At 37.0% G+C, this 23,828-nt stretch overlaps 1 protein-coding gene across 6 annotated transcripts in view; it reads right to left on the reverse strand.

Moving 5' to 3' along the window:
* CNKSR2 (connector enhancer of kinase suppressor of Ras 2) overlaps window positions 1-23,828 on the reverse strand; it is a 219,820-nt gene that overhangs the window by 74,252 nt on the left and 121,740 nt on the right. For 4 of the 6 annotated variants that reach the window (XM_087757717.1, XM_087757719.1, XM_087757721.1 and 1 more), the window contains 4 exons: window positions 15,494-15,627; window positions 12,127-12,338; window positions 8,139-8,228; window positions 6,302-6,516 (listed from right to left, as the gene is read on the reverse strand). In XM_087757717.1, coding sequence (XP_087613843.1) covers window positions 6,302-6,516; window positions 8,139-8,228; window positions 12,127-12,338; window positions 15,494-15,627 — 651 coding nt within the window. The remainder of the gene's footprint in view (window positions 1-6,301; window positions 6,517-8,138; window positions 8,229-12,126; window positions 12,339-15,493; window positions 15,628-23,828) is intronic. The other 2 variants (XM_087757718.1, XM_087757720.1) reach the window with 1 other exon arrangement.

The following is a 23,828-nucleotide window of genomic DNA, read 5'->3' on the forward strand; positions in this document are numbered from 1 at the left end:
TCTTTCTCCTTCCTTTCAGCTATTCTGCAGAGAGGAATAGGAGGAGTAACAGAAAATCAACCACTTCAGTAGAGTTAGACTTCAAAGTTTTCAAAATCATGAGCTTTTGATAAATTCTTCTCTGTATTGAGAATGCCTAAATACATACATTTTGAATTGAACTTTTAAAAGGCATTTTCCTGTATTTTTCTCTGGAGGGGTAGGTGGGAGGCAAGAAATATCTGGAAATGTGCATCATTTAAGTAGAAAAGTTATTTTTCTTGAAAGTTACTATCTCCCTTCCAATTTATCTTATTAGCTAAAAACTGATTTTTGCAATAGGTCCATAAGCAAATCTTCACTTACAGTATGTTCAACAAGATCACTGTTGCAACCAATTGAGCTTTGCATGCCCAGACTGATGCAGACCCTCCAGCTCTGCTGAGCAAACCCACTGAGCTGAACCGGTACCGCAACCTCATGAGGACTGGCAGAGAGAGACAACTGAAATCGTAACCTTGGCCAAATCCCTCATTGTTGTTGCCTCAGCACCCTCACTGGCAGACTAGAAAGGGAAGCGCTTGGCTCTCTGGAGGTGCTCATTGCAGCAAGTACTGAAATTAATTATGTGAGTTAAAAGTCACTGAGCTGCACTCCAACCACATGGATAGTCACACATTGCTAAAGAGGAAAAAAAATGAGTTTGCCAAAGGTGCACCACCTTCATTAAATTTGCAGCAAAAAAACTCCAACTGATGGCTTTTATTTTATTCCTCCCTTATTTAAAGTAAAACTGGAACATTAAAGATATAGTGCAAAATCCCTGTGGAACAAATCCTTCGTTTCTTTCTTGCATCCATTCCTGAGCCACTTGTTCCAGATGTATGGACTTTAAATGTTACATCTTGCTACTAAACGCACTTTATTTTCAAATACAATTGAAATGACCAAGGAAACCACTGTAATTAATTAAACAATTTTAAATAGGCTGGTTATCAGCAAAGCAAGAAGCTGTTATTTTTTTGTCGCTTTTCCTATGACAAGCAAGTCATTAGATATTGCTAAATACACATGAACAAGTGAGCATACACTGGAAAAGGCAAAGGGATAGGAGGCAGGAAAGGGGAAGGGACAAGGTCAATAATATAAGTTTATCGGTGTAGGTTTGGAAACAGTTTGTAAGCAAGGTTACTTTTTCTTGTATAACTCCCTACTATATACAATAGGTTGCAACCTTTTCTTCCCATAGCATTGTTGTTTCTAGATTAAGGGAAAGTTGCATTGATCCAGATAGAAGGAGATTATTATTAACCTGATGCGGAACTTCTTTTGACTCATGACAATATCTACCCCCTAAACAACCGCATTATTTTCTTGCAACAAAAACAAAGCACAATGTACCAAGGAAATTCCTATACAGAATAGCATAATGAACTTAAAAAACTATAATAATGTGTCAGAGCTTTCATTTCTTGTGCTCCAAAGGTCCAAGACAATTTTAACTGCACCATTTTATATCTACAGTAATAGACCACATTGAACACCTGCTTGCACACTAGATTAGCAACAGGCTCGAACAGTTCGCCTTGGCTTAATAAAAACATCAACACTCTCTGTTGGTATTTCTTTTGCAATACAGCAAAGAAAAATAGAAAGCAAAACCAACAACTTGGCTAAAAATCATCATACACTGGAAACACTTTCTGGAATGGGAAACAAAACAAAGCAAAGTAGTGAAGAGACTTTGTATGTGAGGATTAAAAAAATACCGTAAGTGGATACAAGAGATGATTACTTCACAGGCATAACACAAATTAGTTTTTCTTTTGCTATGATATCAGCTATCAGATCAGTTATGTTCAGTGGACACAAGTAAACGCTGTTCACTTTTCAAGGCCATAACTGAAATGCTCCCTTGACCACACAGTTTTTGATTGTAATGGCAGGTCAATGATATAAACAAAACTGTTTAAACCAGTGATTTTATGCAAATTTTAGTATACTGATGGTCAGGAAAATGCCAGACTGCCACATTCTTGTGATCACTTCAGAATATAACAATATGAGTCTGCTGGCATTTTTCAAAATAACTTTTAGCAAATAAACAACAACCACGCACTTCTGAATTACCATGGTAATTTTTTAACACCATTCACTTTGTTTACAGGACAAAAACATACCATTTCTGTTCTGGTAATTTAATTCATCAGTGTAGGTTTTTGATCAAAGAGTTTTTCTTTTCTATAGAGCCATGTATAACAGCAGTAGAAGCAAGGAGTTGAAGTCAGCATAATTGTAAAAGCTGCTTTTCTGCAGAAAACCTTCACAGTAAAAAGGTAATCAACCCCCACATGTCAATGGCTGCAAAATTCAAAAGGAAAGAAGCCTGGAATTGTAAGGGGAATTCATCATTAAGTAGTGGGATGCATTCTTAGTCCAAAATTATTTAACATTCATATCAATGGAGTCAAAAAAGAACGAAAACATCACTGAATAAAGGTAACACAGAATCAAAGACCAGCGAATGACACGAGAGCTGAATGCTGAGTTCCAGGGAATTCAGAAAAAAGGGAAAAGAAAATAGAGAAAAAAAAAAAGAAATTAAATGTGCATTTTTTTTTTTTATTTCACAGAATATGCATATTAAAAAGATAATTTCAAAAAGAGGGTTTAGGTAGTTCCATTCCACAGCAGACCCCGGATTCCTGGAGCTTCAGTACTCCATGTTATGGATTTGGGAATCATGGGGGTGCAATTTGAGGGCCCAGAGCCCTTACTCTCTGGTATTTCATACTTAGGGTTGCTTCAGAGACATAGATTATTCAGTAAGCATACCCAAGAAGTCATACGCTTCAACACGGCCAACCATACACAATGTTATATATTTAAGAACAAAGAATGCAAGATATAAATTATTAGATTCGGAATACCAGTCTTGCAAATCAGTGATTTGGAAAAGCGACATTACAGAAAAAATAAAACCAAACCCAAGTAATAAACATACTCCCTCTCTAAGTTTCTGGTTAAAATGGGTAAACAGTCCTTTAAATATTTAAACAGAGAGGAAATGAACAGGAATAGAAAGTTTATATTACCTTTCTATCCAGCTCCTGGAAATTTATGCCCTGTTCTGGCATCCATACTTTAGGAAGGATGCTTAGGATACTTAGGATACGTTAGGATTAAATACAAGGAGTTGAAAGAATTATGCGAATGATGAAAGGATATGAAAACACACTCTCTAATGACAAACCCATGATGCTCATTCTATTTCTTTTAAGAAAGAGAAGGTTACAAAGTGATTTGATGGTAACCTGTAAATTCCTATATTGGGAGATAAAATTCGGTAACAAAAGACCTTTAAACCTAGAGGATAAAGGTACATTTATAACTAAGGTTGGACATAGAAGCCAGGTAAACACAGGCTAACATGTGAAAACTTACAGCAAGAGCAAACAGGGTTGGAACTACTTAACAAGCCTGGTGGAGTATTCTCTAGTACTGGGACCTAATACAAACAATTGAGGCACTATAGTTACAAGTTCAGCTACAGCCACCTGGTAGGATCGGCACTTCAGGAAAATCCACTGGCTTGTAGTATGCAGCGCAGAGAGTCACAGTATTCTCTCTTCACCTGATATTCTAGGATGATGAAAACATCGACTGCTTAAAAAAAACCAAAACAAAACCAAATAAAAACCCAAACCAAAAACCCCAGTCTCTTTCCCTACTATTCGCACAGTTTTTGGAGTTACCACCATTCCTCTGCACTGAACTCATGCTCATCCAGAGGCTCCCATTTACAGATAATCCAAAGTCTTTATGAAAACTAGGTAGCTGATGCTTGTAAAAAATATTTTCTAACAGGACAGCCACTTTTTAGCTATCTTTAAGATGCAATTTGAAATTTGAGCATAAGGTATGTTTTCATTGTCCTATTTGTTATCTATATTTTAACAGAACTGTACTGCAGTAAAATAAGAGTTCCTTGTGGTTTATCTGTATTCCCCTGTTCTTTATCTGCTCACTGCACTGTTTATTTAAGATTTTAAGAAAAGTTCTGTCCAATTTACTACAAAACCTCTGGCTCTGCTATGTGGCAAAGACATATAGCCCCATCTGCAAACTAGATTAGGGTTGCATAAGCCAGTATGCTTGGATGCCATCACCACAAAAAGGGAGTTGTATTTTGCTGCACGGTGGCAGCCAGGTGGCTGCCAGCAATAGGACCAGCAATAATCAATTGCAGAGGGCTGTAAAGGCTTTGTGAAGGGCTCCTTCCCATTTCCCCAGGGACAAATCAATGGCCCAAGCTTCCTCTTTCTGTTTATTTCATGCATTTTGCTTCAAAGCCAGTTAGCAGATCAATACTGACTTGTATTCTGAAGAACAAATAACCCTTATTTATTTTTATAAATAAATAAGCTCCCACTAAACTTCCAAAAAGATCCTGAAGATTTAATGGCATTATAGAGAGAGCCATCATTTAGTGGTAACGATGCACAAAAAGGATTAGCAGACACTAGTGGAATTTGTGGTGTTAACAGTTCAGGTGTTTTGTGGACAGGTATCATTACATTACAGTACATTAAAAATGCTGATTGTCAATTCTAAGTTTGCTGTTGCTCATTAACTTCCACACCAGAATTTTGAAGAATCTTCCAGTTGCTTTGTACATCATTTATTTTTGTACAAAATTTGGACACTAGACATAACGGATACTAGAGGAAACTAAGGAAAACCAAAGATGGCACCTTAAAAAAAAAGTTTTTCTTACTGCAGAGTGTCAGGAATTTGACGCATACTACCAAAGAAATGTTATTGAGAGATGAGTAGTCTCTCAACAGAATAGTAGAAAGTGTTGCAAATTTACCACACTGTTCTTTACAGAATGAAAAGTCCTCTGTTACACAAACAACTTTTCTATTTTGTTCTGTAAATATTTGATTTCAAGGGCTCTTGCGCTGATTAGATTCCTTCTAGTGAAGACTGCAGACATTACAAAGAGGACAGTTTGGGAAGACTTGCAATCTCCTTGGCTTCATGTATTAGGGAAACACTTTATGTCAGTCTGCCTTTGCAAATGGAAATCTCCCTACTATCAGATTTCGAACTTACAAAAAGAGCATAAAACTAAAGTTGGAAATAATGTAAGAAAAAAATGTTTATCATCATACCTACATTATTACAAATGAAAAAGAAAGGGAATAGCAGTTCTTGGATCTGGGGATCTGATGTAATTAAAGTGTACCACAAGCACTTACTTTTAATACTAAATGACATCTTTGAAATTTATCAGACTCACCTATACACTGCAGCACACTAAGGAGTTTTAGAAGCCAGTGGACCAAGCACTCAGACAGTGTAAAAGGATGTGAAGGCTCCATTAGTTTCAATTAATCTACACCAATTATAGTGCGATAATCCCTCGTGATGTTTTACAACAGGAAACCAAGTTACTTGTCTCTTAAAGGTTCAGTGAAGCTCCACCTGCCAGTTTTTCACAGCACACTTCCGGACAAGCCCATGCTGCCATCTCCCTTAGACACTGGCTATCTAAATTACATATTCTTTGTTAGTATATAAAGAGAATTTCAATTATTTCTACTGTTTTGCTGTACAGTTACTGTGCGTTTATATTCCTCTACAATGACATCTTTTACTGAGATCTAAAATGTAAATACTTTTTTGGGTGAACATGATACCACATCTAAAATATGTTGTGATCTGCTAACTCCATTTTCTTGACAAATTTAAAAACTAGCAAGTTGCTGCAATTTTCCTTTTACATCCTATTCAACAGAATCCCTTACTTCACATTTACTTGCGTTACTGAGGGCTATATTTACAAACAGTTACACGCGTTAGGGCTCCCCTTACCTCAAAGGAAAAATAAAACGCCTCCCACAAGTTTTCCTGCCATTATCAGGCCTTTCAAGTACCTGTAGTAAAGGGGTTGTGTGATAAGACTCAGCATATTGCAGTGACATAGTTGCTGGAAAGAAGGTTTCTAGCTAGTCTGGAAACTGCTGCTTCTTCCCTTTCCATCAGTAGCAAGTAAGTCAAGGCAGAGAGACCACGCTCCATTTGAAACATGATAACTTCTAGTTAAAGGAGATAAAACACTGGTGTCCATCCCACATGTGTAACTGCAAAAATAAAGAATTCTAAAATATTTCTTTGAGATCTAGTTATTGTCTGAAGAATAGGAATCAGTGCAACAGCAGCAGATCAAAAAAGGATTCAACACCACTATAAAAACAAGACAGTCTCTCATCACAAACACAGAGCAACAACTTTTGTTAATGTTATTTTTACTCACGTGGTACAAAGCAGTTTCTGGTCCAGGTGTGCCCATGACTTCTTGTCTCAATGAGTCCATTTGTAAACTAGGCAACAGCGAGTAATGACTTGGACTACTACTCTTGTCTCCCTTCTTTTTGGACTTTTTCCCAGTATCCTTTTTGCTATTCCTTTGAAACATGTAGTCTTCTTGACCTATTTTCTCATTGCTCATATAGCGAAGCAATGAATTTTCTGTTGAAAGAAAAGTAATGCAAAATGTCATTGTGAATTGTTGCATGTATACTAATACTGCTTCCAAAATATACAATATTTTTGCTAAGATCTTCTGTCAATTTTAACTCTTCAAGACTGTTTCATTAACAAAACCCATTTGCTTCTTTGGTCTGGATATAATAAGAAAGCAATTGTTTGGTAGGGAAAATTCATGACTCTTGCAGTTTTCTGGTATCTTTGACAATGAAAGGAACAGAATATAAAAGAAGTCCCACATCAATAAATTTTGTCTTGGAGTTTTCAAAAATGAGCAATGATATACTTATGATCATATCTGTAATCTTTTTTTTAAACAAGATCCTAACAAATACAAATGACTGTGGTGCCATACATTTAAAAGTAATTTGCTTTGAACATTCATTTGAGATCGTTCACCATATCATCCATACTTTCCCCAAATACTTTTCCGGCATCTACCAGCTTGTAGCTGAGGGACATCCTGAGCCAGAAGCAATGTTTGTGAATTTAGGAAGCCTCAGCAGATTTATCTTTCATGAACTTGTCTGGTCTTTCCTTGTATTAATGTGAACTTTTAGTATCCACAGCCTCCTTTGTCAAGAGGTTCCTTAGCTTGAACCCAAACTGCACGAGGAGCCAGCTCTTTTTCATTTTAACCAACACTCAACAGAGACATTTGATGTCTCTCAGGTTTCATTTCAGAAAAAAACAGTGACAAACCTATTTCCTTACTTCATTCCACACAAGATTTTATAAACCTTTATGTCCTGCCTAAATTCTCCCAAACTGATGATGGCCAGCCTACTGAATTGACCCTGGTTTGGAAGCCACTCCATACATTTGATCATTTTTGTTGTCTCCTAAACCTTCTTCAATTCTACTGTATTTTTCTTAGGAGGTGAAGAGACCAGAACTGCACGCACACCCAGCATGAGCAAGAACTTACACAGCAGTGTAAGAATACTTCTTAATTTGTCTTGTATTCTTTTCCTAATAATTCCTAACAGTGTTTCCTTTTTTGATCCCTACTGAACATTTAGTTAATATTTTTATGGGAATGTCTATCATTACTGTAACATCTTGTTCCTGGGTGATAACAGCCATCTCAGAGGTTATAATTTTGTATGTGAAGTTACAAATCTGAGCCTCACAAATCAGAATTTTGAATAACTTATCCTCGATGATTTTGAGATGAATCCCATGCTGCTCTAGAATGTTTTCCATCCAAAAAGAACTCATGAAGACAGAGAAATGTGATATACAAGTCTCATTTAACCATAACAATATTTATCAGTAATAACCATACATTTGTCCTCTAGTATTATAAAATTAGGGACAGTTTCAAAATGGACTGGATAATACAGCTGAATCAATGAAATGCCACTATAAAGTTAAGCCAAACTGCAGAGCTTTGCAGTCATGATTTTCTTTTGCCTGGCTGAGCAACTTCCTCAAGCCTAATAGAGGCTCTGCAAAAAATTAAGTATACATAATGAAAGAACCCAAAACAGGTTCACAAAAATATATAGCTAAGCAAGCAGCAAAATGAAGTTGAAATATATACCTTAAAGCATGATAAAACCCATAATGCCTTGTACAAGATGTGTGTTCAGATCACTTACCTCTCCTACTATCTCTTTTTATTTTATTGGGGTCTTCATAATCCCCCACCCAGTTATATTCTACTGGCATAGAAATAGGCCTTAGTTTCCCTGGAAACAGAGGAAAAAATTGAGATCATGCACCATAAGGCAGCGTTAACTAACATTCTTTAGAAGAAAGAACAAATTATGTGCTAAGCTGCTATTCTACAGGGTTGCTTACGAAAGAGGATCCAGCATTGCCTCTGAACAAGAGGTTAAGATAGGAGTTCTGGTTTTTTTTAACAGGCAAGAAGCAGCTAAGCATTTAATGGATTTTTTTAAGTTTGGAAAATAAATCCAGTGCCCTACAAAATCATCAGCAGACTGACGTTTGAGACTGACAAATGCATTCAAATTACTTTAGTTTTCACTGAACAGTATCTATTTATTATTCTGGAAGCCCCTGGCACACACATGGAGAGAACTGTTTTAAAGCATATGTGAATTGTTGGTAACAGAAACGTGTCCACATCACTAAAGTACCTTCACAAATAGCATCTTTGCTGCTGGGCTTAAAAGATCCAAAAGAAAGGAAGCAGAAAACCTCTACATGTAATTTCTTTTGTAGCATTTCATCCACAGAAAGCAAAGTACATTACTATTGGTAAATTCACTTTGATTTCAGACAGCAAGAGACAGAAAAGTTCAAGACTATTATATCTTTTAAATTTTGATTTGGAATCTGCTGAATTGATTTTTAAAAATGCTGTGAACTATGATTTCTGCTTAAGGATTCCACAAATATAGTTGGAAATTCAGTGAAAGTGTGCTATGCAACTTAGTGGGATTACTTAAAATGGTCTGAAGTTTTTAGCACGTTAAATAGTATATTGAAACAAAACACAGAGTAGCATAGCATATGGCACAATATCTGGCAGACTGAAAACAAAATGTTTTCACAACAAGGTCAGCCCTCGCTTTTTTTTAATTGATCTACTGTTCATAAAACTGAAAAGTGGGAAAACAATTTGTTTTCAAAAGTAGCAGAGCTTAAAGCAAAAAATTCAGAAGCCTTGTTAATTATTTTAGTAGAAAACCCCTACATAAAGATGATTGGTCTTATTCCACATTTTTGAGGTTAAATCCATGACACACTGAAAAAGAAAGATGTGCTTATAATGAAAACAAATATTCAAACATGTCTATCTACCTATTGAATTACGGTGTCCATGGGAAAACACCAATACCATGCAGGCAGCACAATGGTAAAAGGTTGTATTGTCTCTAAAAAATTACCAAAAAAAGGTGTGTGTTCTGTACAGACCACAGGATCAGGTCACAAATACATCATTGCTCAGGAAATATAACATACATATTTAACTTTTTATTTATAATTTATTTTACTATTTATGGGCACCTATTTAAGTCTGATTGAAGCCGGTGAGATTTAGAGCATACAGTTAAGAAGTCATTTCCTGAGTGGGGATGTATTCGGCTTATGTTTACTTGATCAGAATTAACTTTTAACAGTTACTTTTTCTAGAAATACAACTTTCTCTTCTTTGTGAGACTGAATTCAGAGTATCTTATTGAAAGGACCTGCATACTTAAAAAGATACAAAAGCTACAAAATCATATAAAGTCTGATTGCTATCAAAAGCTACAGTCATAACAAATTTTCTACAAAATCTCTAGCTGTTCAAAGTGCATGTTTTTTGTATCTGGCATTAAAACTGCAATGACCAAATTTGTTTCTTTCCTTAAACTCAAGTTTCACTTGCATGCTACCTCTGCTAATCTCCTTCTTATTAACTCCCATGGATTCCCTAAATCTGTTTTCCCTGATGACCACACTCAGGAGAATTTCTTCCTTGGGATGTGAAGAGAAGTTTTCAAAGGCCAATTAGCAACAATTATACAACAGCTGGAAGCCAGTAAGAGCATGAAAGAGAAATCTCTGTTAATATTGTCAAAAAATGTCAAAATATTCCAATAAAGAAATTATGGAGGGCCCTATTAACCTCTCATGAAGGAGGACTGAGAAATATTTTTTAAAAAAATAAACACTACCACATAATTAATGATGAGTACATGTTGAGAACAATTATTTCTCTAGGACTTGGAACTCTGACCTTCTTTAATGGGTCACCATAAGCCAGAAGAGTGTTATTGTCATTTTCCAGATTTCTGTGAAATCCTAAAGTCATGCCTAGCCATAAATCTTATGCTATCAAATGCCATGTGAGAAACTTTAGAATGTAAAGCTGAAACGGTAATATTTTTAGAAAATACACTTAAATGAAAATGAACTCAATGGTGTGAATTCATTAAAAAAGAAGTGAGATCAAAAGTGAAAGGCTGTATAACAAATGTGTTAAATAATGATTGATTTTCAGTGCAGTCTTTGATCCATGTATTTATAAGCCTTCCTGCTAATAGAAAAAAAAGGGCTAAAAAAGCTATCCTGTGACAAAATAATGAGTTCAGCAGTCCTTGAAGAAGAAATGTGTTCTTCTGCACTCTAGACCACCAGTATTAAAATTTAACATCTGGAACAGAGAGTACATCTCTGTTAATGGAACTGACTGCATTCACCAATTGTAATAGTTGAAATATTGGTGTAATAAAATTGATATATCCACTTTGAAACCTTAGCAGTTATTTTGTACACTATGGGCATGGTTAGGAAACACCTGAAAACACTTTGAAATCAAAAGGATGCTGAGGGTTTTGCAGCAGGATTGTGTAGTTGTGTAGAAAGGGTGCATTCTATGAAAATGCATCCTTTAATGTTGTGCAAGGACGTTGCTCCACATCCTGAGGATAATTTACACAGCTCAAGCTCAATTTATATCAAGGTTCCCAGGTGATTTTGGAGCTTGGCTGCATGATGTACTAAATCTACGCTTCCTCATAAATTAAGTGTATCTTCTTCTCAAAGGGATATGATGTCAGGATTACTATAACAACTCCAACATACAGCTTGTGCTCAGTTTAAAAATTGAAATAACATACCAAGTAGGATGAAAAAATATTCAAGTATGTGCTCAGCTAACACCATAGTAGTCAAAATACCTTTTTTAAACATGAGATTTCCTCTTCAGTTTCTTCTATATCCTAACAACTGTCTGACTGCACAATTATATACTTGGCAACAGAAAACCAATTCTCCCAGTCCAAAGCTGAAACAAATTACAATACTAGCTAAAGGAAGAGTTCCAGCAGATTCAAAGGGAAAATAACCTAGAGCATAAAGGTTTGAGGAGCAAAACTCTCACCAGACATTGTTTCTGAGTTCTCACCCTAAATAAGTCAAAATCCAAGATGTGGAAGTGGCATGAATACACGTGTGTGTTTACATGCAAAATTCTTTCTTAGACAACATATAACCTCAAATAAAGAGGAACTGATATAGATAGGAAGTCATCACTTCCCATACAGGAAGTTACAGGAGGTAACGGTATTACAAAAAAAGCATCCTATCCTCAGTCATGCTTCATTTCTGGGACTAAAGAAAAATTAAAGAGTTCTAGAGAGCAGTGCAGCATGAAAGCAGCATGTCATCTCTTTTGGTAAATCTGAAGTGGTTTTGACCTTTAAAACTGTTATACCTGGGTAAATTTTTCAAATGCTGAATTCCTAAACCAATGCAAGTCTTGCCCTTATATTGGGAGAACAATTCCATCCTGTATTTTTAGTAAAAATATAGGGGTTCTGCCATTTTTTTTTTTTTTTATAAAATGATACTGAAGCATAATCTGGAAAATTAAGCTGATAACAAAATTATAGAATTTATATTAAGAAAAATCATCAATATAAAACTGGACTTGCCCTCCCTATCATAATAAGTGGTTAATTTTTTCTTGCACAGAATACGCTCTTAGGTTGAAATTGGACTAAAATAGTACAGCATTCTTAGCATAATCAATGGCCACCGAAAATATTTTCATGCTTAAAAACAAAGGCAGATGCGCAAAAATCCTAAAATCAACAAATGGTGATTAACCGTATTAGATCAATGCCATACCATATGTTGGTGTGCTCTCTCTCCTTCCAGGACCACTTGTTCTTCCTTTCTCATATTCATAGCAGTATAAAACTGCATCTTCTTCAACCACATTAAAGCGTTTCCGATATTCCTGGTCAAGAAATGAGTTTGGAGATTCGGATCCTGTATGAACCGGCTTGCCCACTATATGTCTGCCAACATCATCACACGGGAGATTTCCCTTTTCATCCCTTTAGTAAACAAGAGAGGTTTTTAATATATTGGGATAAGACTTTTTTTTTTTTTACTGTGAATATTTCAATAAACATGGGACTATGTCAATATTTCATATAAGCAGGAAACAGATGCCATCGACCAACATCAGGATCACACATCTTATATGCATATGTATGCATGTATGTGCCAGTTATCACACATCTCTGCTTATTCAGTTCTTTTACAGACTATATCCATCTTATTGGTTTCTCTTGAAAAGAATCACAGAAATAAAGCTGACGTGCATCTACTCTTTTTTTCTTGTTTTTTCAAATCTACCTAGCATTTTGTGAATTAGGGCAGAGAAATAATGTTGACCTTCCTTACTTTTTTATACTTGCATTTTTAAATACATCAGACAGTTTTAAGACATGGCTATATGGCAAGCGTGGACAAATTCAATCTGGTTCCTTACAAACTAATCCCAAAGCAATAAGAACTAGGGATCAATGACATTTGACATAGTCTTGCACGATCAGTTCAGGCTTAGAAGTTGTATAGGTACATCCATGCAGTACCAAATAAGGTGTGCATCACCTGATCATGAGCTGCTATCCCAGGACAGCAATGCATTGCAAGGGCACGCACTTTGCAGTTTGTGTACAGATCCCCAAGATGATTGCTTTTTCCTTCCCCGCACCTCCGCCCCACTCTCTGAAAATGCAAACTACTCAAAGGCATCAAACAATAGAGCAACCTGTGCCCGCGACAGAAGCCCTCTCCTTGCACTAGATGATGCAGGGCTCAGTAAACCTGCTAGTAGGACTGTGCCTGCAGATGGCTGCAAAAGACCTAATCAGACAGTAACTTCTGGGCAGCAAAATGCATGGGAGGCTGCCAAGAGGGAAGCCAGGGCCTCATGCCCTCGTTGGAGCACTTGTGCCCCTCTGGACTGCCATGCGAGTTCCAAGCTGGCCAGCGTACTGACCCATGTTTCCCTTGGCACACTGAGACTCCATCTGAGGATGAAGCAAAGCCTCCTCATGGGATCCAGGCAGCCACGAAGGATAAGAAAGGGCCATCCTGGCTTGGCTGCAACAGCACAGCCCCACAAACCCCCACTGACCACTATGCTCGCTTTACCAGGCTGCTTTCCCAGAGCAGGGATGGTGTTGGCTTAGTGCTGGTGCAGCCCCACCGGGGCTGTGAGCTCATCTCCAGTCACAGAAAGACTTTCCGTGGTGACAGTGCTGGGGGACCCTGGCAGGTAACACAGTGGAGACTGACGTAAAACAGCCAGATGCTAATCGGTGCTGCAGCTACCATTGGGGCTGGCACAAGGAAGCCTCTGCGATAACAAGGGCAGCCTGAGCTGGAGGGAACTTTACTGCGAGCACGAAGAGAAGTGCAGAGCCACCAGGCAAACACCCTTTGCCTCAGCCCTCTGGAGATGAGGGCTTCAGTTCTCACACCCAAAGGTATTTGACAAATTTGAGCAGGCACTAACTTACGATCAGCACTTCTAAGTAACGGAAAGTGTCGGTCCCTCTCTCTCATGCCATCTGTGTGTGGTTATGTTGCCAGCTGTACTGTCTGTGGGTACTGTGACCAAGGTGGCTTGGCTTCAGGGTTTACAATTTACATCAAAATATCAAGTCTTTTACTCTATTCCAGTAACAAAAGGAGGGTTTACTTCTTTGGGTTTTTTTCCTTGGAACGGCAACAACAAACTGAGAAACAGATGCTGAACAGTTTGATAATACCAAAATAAAGACATGCTTAAATATAGTTAATCATGGACAAAAAAAACCTGATGAAATGCCAAAACAGATTATTCAGAAACACTGTACACTATGTGACAGGTTTGTGAAATGAAGTATAGTCCATTAGGATTAAGCTGATAAAAAAAATTCAAATGTACATAGCTTAATCCCTCTGTAAGATTACATCTTGTACTAATATGTATTATAAGATTTAATCAGAATTGGTCCAAACTACTGCATTATCATCATGATTTAAGAAATGTTATTAATAAATAATCAAAATGCATTTTGAAGATCTTGATTTCTAGAGCAGAACTCAAAAACTGCTGAGCCGTGAACATTCACTAAAAATACTTCAAAAAAGAGGATGCATTTCTTATCAAATAAAAGTATTTTTGTCGTGGTAAACATGATCAGCAGCAGTACAAAGGCACTACTTCTTTTAAGACAGTACAGTTTCAGTTTCAGGAGCAATAGGTCTTTACCATATAACTACCGCATTCAAAGAGAAACCTAAGACTTTCCAAGAAAGTTAACTAAAAGAAAAGCAAGAAGTAATTTAAAAATACATTGACTGGACATATGATAGCCTGTGTGTAAGAATATGGAAGCTTTAAAAATACTGATTCCTCTTAGATACATTCCTAGACCTCTGGATAGCTACTTCCACATTATTTATAGGCCATAATTCTCTCAGAACTTTAGGAAAGCAACATCTGTGTACATTACGGAATTATACTGAACCATTTGAGGTCATGTGAGGGTAAGCTGATGAATCTGCAAGGAGGATCTGCTGCTTTTCTGGTTCAGCAAGCCCAGATACCTGGGAGAGATGAAAATGCCTGTTCCAGGTGGCAGGTCAGAGTAGCAGATATATTTACAGGGAACAGCATGGTCACTGCAGTATCTAGCAGAGTGGCCACACTAAAACACAATCCTGAAATTTGCTCTAACACTATCAGATCAAATACATCTAAAAAAGAAAACACTATGGCACAACAAAACAGTGGTCTTGTTGAAGTTTTAAGTTTCTTGCTTTTAGCTCATCCTCCCTTGTTGCATCATGGTTATTAGGCAAGGGGACAGATATGAACTCTTTTCCTACCTATAGATTCAGGGTTTCAGATAATTTTTGCTCTTCTGAAACAGGATGAGACTGTTACAGACAATAGATTATCCCATATTTGAGAAAATAGGGTACTGAACCTTCTTTTCTAAAGGCTACTTGTCTGTTTTGCAGACAAGACAGATTCAGATCACTGTGGGTCTGATTCAGCCTATCTACCCTTAATAACCAGTTCACTTGCAAAATGAAGTATTATCAACCTAATCCCGCAGGGCAGGCTGATAAACGGGTAGGAAGAGAATGGTCAGTTACTTTACAAATATTTTTTACATTGAATTGTATCTGAAATGATCTTTTTTACCTTGGAACATAAGGTTCTGTTGGAGGAGGGGGTATGTAGAGATCCTGAAGGGCAGAGCTGTCTCTTTTTGTAGGCGTGCTGATAGTGCTGGACGGCGTAGCAACACTGCTTGTAGGACTTCTAGGAATAAGAGGCTGGTTCAAAAGAGAGAGAGAAATAATCAAGATTATCCTTATATATTTTTAAAAAAAAGCTATAAACATTCTATAGTTCAGAAAGTTAAAGAAATAGTTAACAGTTCTAATGTTTTGTGTGCTTTTAAACTGACTGAAAAACCACTCATGCTAAGAAGACAGATCTGCTAAGGAGACAGATCTACAAATGGACATGTACTGTGCTTATAAAATTGACTCCTCTGATTACATCTTTTTCTCTTTTGCACAGCAAGATTATTGCCAATGCCCATAAAAATAGTAATCAGTAGAGCCACTGGTGAAATCTTAATGAGTAAATAACATACAGAATCCAGTGAATTCCTTAATTAAACTAACATTGTAAAAAAAAAGTCTAGTGTTTACAGTAAAAGGTGCATAAGTAGGCATTAAATCGAATGTCATCTTCCCCCATCTGCTCTACAGCTTAAGAATTAACTGTAAAAGCTTCAGTTTATGTCTGCAGATGCTGTAAAATCAGGTGCTGCATCCTCAGAGCACACGCGCTATGAGACAGAATAAACTGGAGATTATTATTATTCTTCACTCCCCTGGGTACACTCCTCACAAAGTAACATTTACTCACAGGTAAATAAATTGTAGACTCCTTGCAGAATAATCATGCATTCTAGCTATCATTCTGGTCCAAATAAGATCCTTTGTCTTAATCACATTTCTCTCTCTCTCGTGAATTAGGCAACCCTTTTTCTTCCTCAACTTAACTATCTTGACTAGCTAAATAATGACCAACCATTTGAAGACTTTATTAAATCACTGTAGGGCTGGAAATTATAGCAAGATTTTCTAACAGTCTCTATACAGAGGCAGAAAAATGAAATGAGAAGAAAATGTTAATTGCTTTAGTCTACTTAATAACGTCTGCCTAGTAACAAAGGCCTTATGTTGCTTGGCTTGTGTGATAGCTAAACTCAAGCAGAAGAGAAAGAAAAATGGCAAAACAGCAAGTACAACAGTATCTTCACATACCCTAAAATTAATCTAATCTTAAACAAATGCTGCGTTTTGCTTTGAAAGAGTTCCTTCCCCTCCATCTTTTTGGAAGTGAACTCCGTGAAGAAAGAAGTATTGAGATTAAAGAGAGTTCACTGTAACTATAATTTCTGACCTAAATAACTACTGGAGGACATAAACATTTCACATTGTATTGATGGCAGAGAAGCTCTAAATACTGACCGAACAAGTGCATAGACAGATCCTTCTGCCAGCACTACTAAGAATACTTTATGACAAACCAACAGGGCATTCCTATGCAGAATAATCAGTTCTCATTTTCTAGATATTAACCTTGACACTGTAGCATTATGTCTATACTGCGGAAAACCCCAAGAGTTCAACAGCAGGAACTTTTTCAAAATATTGGCCTTTCATAAGCTAGCGATAAGCCATTGGAATTTACGCTTATCAAGCAAAGCCCCCACAATTGTGTTACTTTTTTTCAGTCTGTATGTAAGAATAATGCATGCCACCTGGGAAACTTCATCCTTTAGCCAGTTACTGCCTTGTTTTAGGAACAGAGCTGTTTTAGATGTTAGTTATCTTTGCAATTCCACCTTCAGAGCAACAGCTATAAACTGACACAAGTTTTCTCTTTTTGAATGTTAGAAAACCATTTCCTGTAAACAGTGATGCTGTTAAATTCTTTCCTTGCTCATTAGAGTTAACGTCAGTGTTCTGTAGTCAGGCCAATGAAAGACTGTCAGTATTTACATGAAGAGAGGGAGAAAGACACACACACAAACCAGACAGGTAAAAGACTTTACAACCACTAAAAACAAGAAGACAGAAATCTGCATAAATAAGAAAAAAGTTGGTGGCAAAACTGGGTAAAAAAAAGGAAAAAAAAACAAACCACCTTCTTTCAGAGAAACAAGAATCTTATCATTGAAATTTTTGTCTGTGACACTGGAGCCATAGGTGTTCTTGAACCACTTACTAATAAAACACTGGTTATTTCCTTTCTGATACCTTGCATTTCTATGACAAGTACACTTTGTGGCTTGCTGAGTAGTTTGTAGAATTAATTTTCATTGTAAGCCAAAAGAATTTTGTGATGTAGACCTTGTTTACACTTGTTAAGCCCAGGCTGTTGTTGTTCATGGCTCATACTGGCAGGAGCACCGAGAGGAAGACAAGCTGGGTAGATGGATTTCTCTTCTCCACTCTGAAGAAGACAGCCCTTTACTTTACCCGCATGAACAGGTAGATAAGAGGAAAGGGGGCCCTAGAGACTAGACTGGTGGCAATCAATAGGAGTTGATGGTTTATGTCACATAAATAAAATCATGCTCAAGCATAACAGTGATCTGGACTTACAATGGGTTGATGAGCCTCTGGTGGTCCTGACGGGCTGCTGGAGGGCTAGAGGACACAGGTAAAGAATTTCCCTTGTGTTACAGCCTGGAATAGTTGGGCTTAACTATTTAAATACTAATGATATGGGCTCAGTTTCTGAAAAAACGATTTTGCTGAAGTCTGAGGATTCTATTGGGTAACTTCACACTTCACCAGTCCCTGCTATTACACAGCCCAGACATACAGGTCGGTTTGTCCTCCAGAACAGTTTGCTGGAAGATGCTGGAAATCAGTTGCAGTTTGTGCATCTTTGACAAATGCATATTTTGGTTCATCTTTTGGCTCGGCAAGGTGGTTAAAACAGTGAGTGCAAAAGGAAGAAATGGTATTCAGTCTACCATAGAAAAACACAAGTTATCCAGTTACCTGAAGGTAAAAGGTTTCCCTCAAACTGTTCCCATGTCAGACAATTTCAGAGGTGAAATTACAGTGTAATTGGTGAGAGTCTGAATGACTGGTATCTCACAGGAGGGCAATGTGGGTACACCTTCGCAGGGCACCCGAAGCTCCCAAGGGGATAGAAACTGTAGTACAATCTAATCTAGTACAAGTGGAAGCACAATCCTGTAGGATTGTCTCAAAACATACTAGGATAGCTCATATCTTTTCCATATTTGGGTCATATTGCCAAAGTCAACTCTCCAGCTTATTTCCACAAAACCAGAAAAGCTGTGTAACTAGAAAAAAAGGAGAAATCCAAATTTAAAGATAGGTCACCACTTTGTTTTTGAAATATACTTATCACTGCTTCACCAGTAAATCAATAGCTCAGTAAGAACTGCTACATGGTAAAAGCATTCAAATGGTCTCTCCTGGTAGTAGCTCAACACACTGAGAGCATTGCTGTAACTACCACCTTGTGCCGTAGGAGTTCAGCTTTCATTTTATAATGAATTAAAAGTCTTCAGGCCCTCCTGGTTGAAAAGAGAGCCTTCAGAACATGGCCTGTAGAAATAGTGCATCTACATGGCATTTTGCATTGCAATTTAGAGAGACCTCAACCGTTCGGTCTGAGCTAATCTGTGCCCCTGCAAGTAAACCAGCTCATGTAGCTCTCCAGTTCAATGGCAGCCATTCAGTGGACTATATGCAGGCACACTGAACAGAAAAACACATGGAACTCCATTTAAGTATTTCTCAGTTGGATGCCTTGGACACTAGTGTTATCACTGAATTAATTCTTTTCCGAGGACTAGACCTTTTTCCTGCTGCAGACCCTTTTGGCAGGCTGGCCAGGGCAAGTGGGATTACTGAAACAGCAATGAAACTAAAAAGTTTTCAGGTCCAAGGAATTAAATACTTGACCCATGGGAACAGCCCGACAGAGAAAGTTTAGAAGTTACATCTTAAAAAAGGAATAGCCTCAAAAAAGTCCCACAAGAGACCCTGCATCAACCTTAACCCACAATGACAGACAGAAAATCCATATTTCAATACATTTTGGAGTACTATTTCTCAAACATTTTGGATGCACCATCCTCCTTCAGGATCATTAGTCTTTATGGACCCTTTCCCAAATTGTCATGTGGCCAGGGAACAGATAACCAACAGTCTTTACTTACAGCAGCTGAGTTTCTCTAACACAGGGAAATAAGAAGTCCCTGTAAGTACTGACTGCTAGCACATAGATGCTTAACTCCCCTTCTCCTCCAGAAACTGCTCTGTCCCCGGTTAGCTCTGCCCTACGGTCTCTACCTCCCTCTTGCTACCAGGACCTATTGCTGCTTTTCCCGTCCCCAATCCTGAAGGAACTGTGAGGGTGCCCCCAGTAAGTCAGAATATTATTTTTGCTTTTTCTCTCTAAACAATGAATGTAATTAATATTTAATATATACTATCTAAAATTCTTCTTAATGTTTTTTAAAACTCTTTGAACCTTTCATTAACTCCCTTGGAAGCTGCAATATACAGTTTGAGAAACATTGCTCCAGAAAAAGACATACAATTTTTAAAAATATAAGCAAAACCAATACAAAATTTTAAGTGGTAATAGCTTTATACAGTATTTGCATCAGTAAACAGATTTTACTGCTAATATATTTTTCATATTGGATCAAGGTTATGACAATTTATTGAACAGGATGTTTCCAATAAAATAAACTTTTCATAAGACCAATCATGACATGAAGTAATGAAATACTATAACTAATTCATACTCTGTAGGAAAACCCAGTCAGAATCCATTTTAACAGTGCTGCAAAGAACGCCCAGTTCCCATGTAGTTAAAAGACAACTAAGCAACTGAAGAACAAACAAGTTAGTATTTTATTCAAATTTAATGATTAAAAAATGTAAGGTCATTAATTCTAATCATAAATGATGAAAACAGAATATATCATTGTCTGTAGATAAATGAAGGACGCAACATAATCAAGTGAGGAAAAATACTACATAAAAAAACCAAAAGTAGCATTTTCTCTCAAACCAAGGACTCTGTTGTTATTGTTGTTGTTGTTTCTTAGGAGGCTGAAAGCTGAATATATCATAGTGGAGACAGGATGCATATCATTGTGGAGATATGATGCATATCTAATCCAAAATAAAGTCTGTTGAAAAAACTACAGATACTGAGCTGTCAGTGATTTTATAACGGTACAATTTAATCACATAGAGAACAGTACAGTGAACTATTTTAAATATACAAAAGGTGACATTTAAATAAGCTTGGTGAAGAGTGTGACGGAGTGTTTAAGAGGGGTCAGAAGGTTTTTTTCCAAGTCAACACACAAGATGTGGCTGGCAGCTGGACCTGCCCCCAATCTCACTGACATCGGTAAGAGCCTTTTCACTGGTATCAGCAGGGTATAGTCCAAATCAGCTGAAGCATGGCAACATGTTGCTCTATCACTCCTTTTCTGTATTATAAAGAAACTGGATGAAGAGTCTTCCACACCGTAGTCAAAGTCCAGTTTCTTTTGCCTAATTAACAAAGCATTTTCCAGAAGGCAAAAAAGGACTTTGCAGCTAGCTTCTTGCTAGCATGATGATAGTGACTTACATAAGATTTTATATGCTCCGAGAATCTTCTCTATCGAATCTTCCACCCCTGTTCAAACAGCACTTCGGGAAGCCTCCCTTTGAAACCTCCCCAAAATAACACAAAGTGGAAAGGAGAAATAAAACAGACAATCTAGAGTAGAGGATGTTTATTTAAGTTAGGTTTTGAATCAGACAAAAATTTGGAGAGTTAAAAGATAATTAAGTCATCTCTATGTCAAGTAAGAAAAATAAAAAAATTAAAGGTTAAACTTATTTGGTTTGTTCACCACATTCAGTTGCAGTCAGAAGTGCAAACATTGCAATCTGAAATATCATTCTAGGCTTTCACACAATGGATAGGAGTATCAGAAAAAGTAACTGAAAGGCAAATTTAGTAAGATTTGTCTTGCAGGCATAACATCTTAATATTTATCGTACAATACCATATTAATGAACATCTTCAACTGCAAAGGCAACCACAAAATTCCCCAAGGCCACAGCTGTCTAATTCAAACGTTATAAAAGCAATAATGAAAAACATGGGCTGAAAAATCCCTTGACCTCACAAATTCTGACATGTTTCCAGAATGCATCAAGGGAGAGCTTTGATTATCTTCAAGAAGCTGGATACTGATGGATATTAAAACAGACAATCATCAAGTGACTGAATAAAAAAAAAACCCAACCAGCACTTCCTTTAATCAGGACACAAGGAAAAAAAAAGGATGTTTCTCTTTCTGTACTGATTGACCTTAGAGCTGGAATTAATGCACTTGTAAATACAAACTCATTATGTAATGGTGCATAGTATAGCCATAGCATAATTGTATTATTTTACTGTACATCAAGCCATTCAATATCAGTTTCAAGAGTGCTACACAGGGTGCATAATTCTTCTTCTTTCTCTCCCCTAATCTTTCATATTTATTCTAAGGATAAGAATATTTGTGAAAAGAATGAATATACCACATTTCTGCTAAAAGGAAAAAAAAACCCAAAAACCCAAAAATTAATCAATAATTATGCAGACTGCATTTAAATTGTAATTCAGGGTGAGACTGCGATGTGAAGGAAGAGCTGTTCAAAGTAAACCACTGAACATTCTAAGAAGTATTTATGCCAATTAGTAACCAGTTAATATCTGAATGATCTAAAAGTGTTTTCCACACTCAGATTATGAATGTTTGGCTGGCATATGGCTAATCCAGATCACTAACAGTGGACAGCAAGCTCTTAAAAATTTCGTTATCAGAATGCACAATTTAATTACCAGGATGCCCTGTCACTCACACGCCAAACTGCTTGGTAGTGCCTGCATACTGCCTGAATTGGAAGAGTCGTCTAGCACTTTCCCAACTTAGAGGCATACTTAGTACCTCTCCATTAAGTCTAGTTTTTCATGTAGCTGCAAATGGCAAACTTCATGTTCTTACATACAATTATTGACTAAACAAGCAGAATGCAATTTACCAATAATGCCGCAACATTATTCACTTTCAGCTAAAATTAAGTTTTGAAGGTTCTCAATTAAAACATCCCAATGTAAATCTCAATGTAAATGTGTCTCAGTTTAATTCACTGAAATATTTACCTTCTACATTTGGTGCAACAGCTGTTAAACATATTCATTGGTAGGGTGCATACAAAAACTCAGTATCTGCTTTTGTGTCAGCCTCCTTACATTAGGGCAAACTTCCACCTTCCCACCTCACTCATTGCAATTTGATTAGGATGTGACACCACGTTTCTCCTCTGTTGACTCCATTTGCAGAACGAAAAAAACCCACAGCAGCCAGTTTGCAGATCCTAATTCCCGTTTTATCAGAATTTCATCCCTATGTCTTATTCTAGAGTCTTTTGAATATTTTGCTCATATTTTGTACTTTAACGGAATTATTATTGAGTCATAATTTCCTTATAGCTTGTGTCTGTTGAATAATACATATGGTTCAATTAACTTAGCTCTGGGATGACAGCACAGTTATAACATGCTCAATTATTTCATGACATCCTGATATAGGAAAACAAGTTATCATAATTTCCCCTGCTTCCAAAGGCGATGGAAGTACTGCTTTTCCCTATGTTCTTTTCGTATTTGCTATCACTTTCCCCCTCTCCGCTCACACCACCTCCCAAGCTCCTATGAAAGAATAGCACCCTTAGATGAAGCAGGAACATAAGAAATTTCACAAAAGCCATAGGGCAAATTGCAATTGCAAAACATACAGCTTCTCTGAAGTTTTTCTTTCAGAAATTTTTGAAGTAAATTCTGTTAAATAAACATAATTTCTTCATATTTTTAATAGCTATAAAATTACACTGCACTCTGACTGCTTTCGCTGCTTGTTATTAATCAAACATACAGCACCAATTTCACACTTAGGCTACATTTAAACTTTAACATCAGCTGACTTTAACATCTGTTCACTTCTGATCTGCATAAATTAACAACAGAAATCTCCACATTATGCAGCTTCTGAAGTTTGTCTTCACTTCGCCCTCGAGCTTTTTCAACACTCAGTCTACTTAAGAAAACTGTTGTTTCTCACACTAAAATCACAAATTACAACAGACACACATATGCACACTTCACACATAAGTGTGGAATGAGGTTCTGGCCTTTTCCTGGTGTCAGGTTTGATAAAATCAGAACAATATCATCGTGATACCAGAATTATATCTCTAATGTTTAACAGTATCTCTATTTGTACTCATATTAGCCTTAAAAATATTCGTATTTTCTATGCTACCAGCAAAAAACCCACACCAAAACCAATACTCCCATTACCCGCCCCCTCCAAACCTGTGAGATCACAGAAAACCTCTATCTA

This window comes from Nipponia nippon, unplaced genomic scaffold (genome assembly GCF_047370975.1).
Source record: "Nipponia nippon isolate SJK-2023a ecotype South Korea unplaced genomic scaffold, ASM4737097v1 scaffold_2, whole genome shotgun sequence".
NCBI lineage: Eukaryota > Metazoa > Chordata > Aves > Pelecaniformes > Threskiornithidae > Nipponia > Nipponia nippon.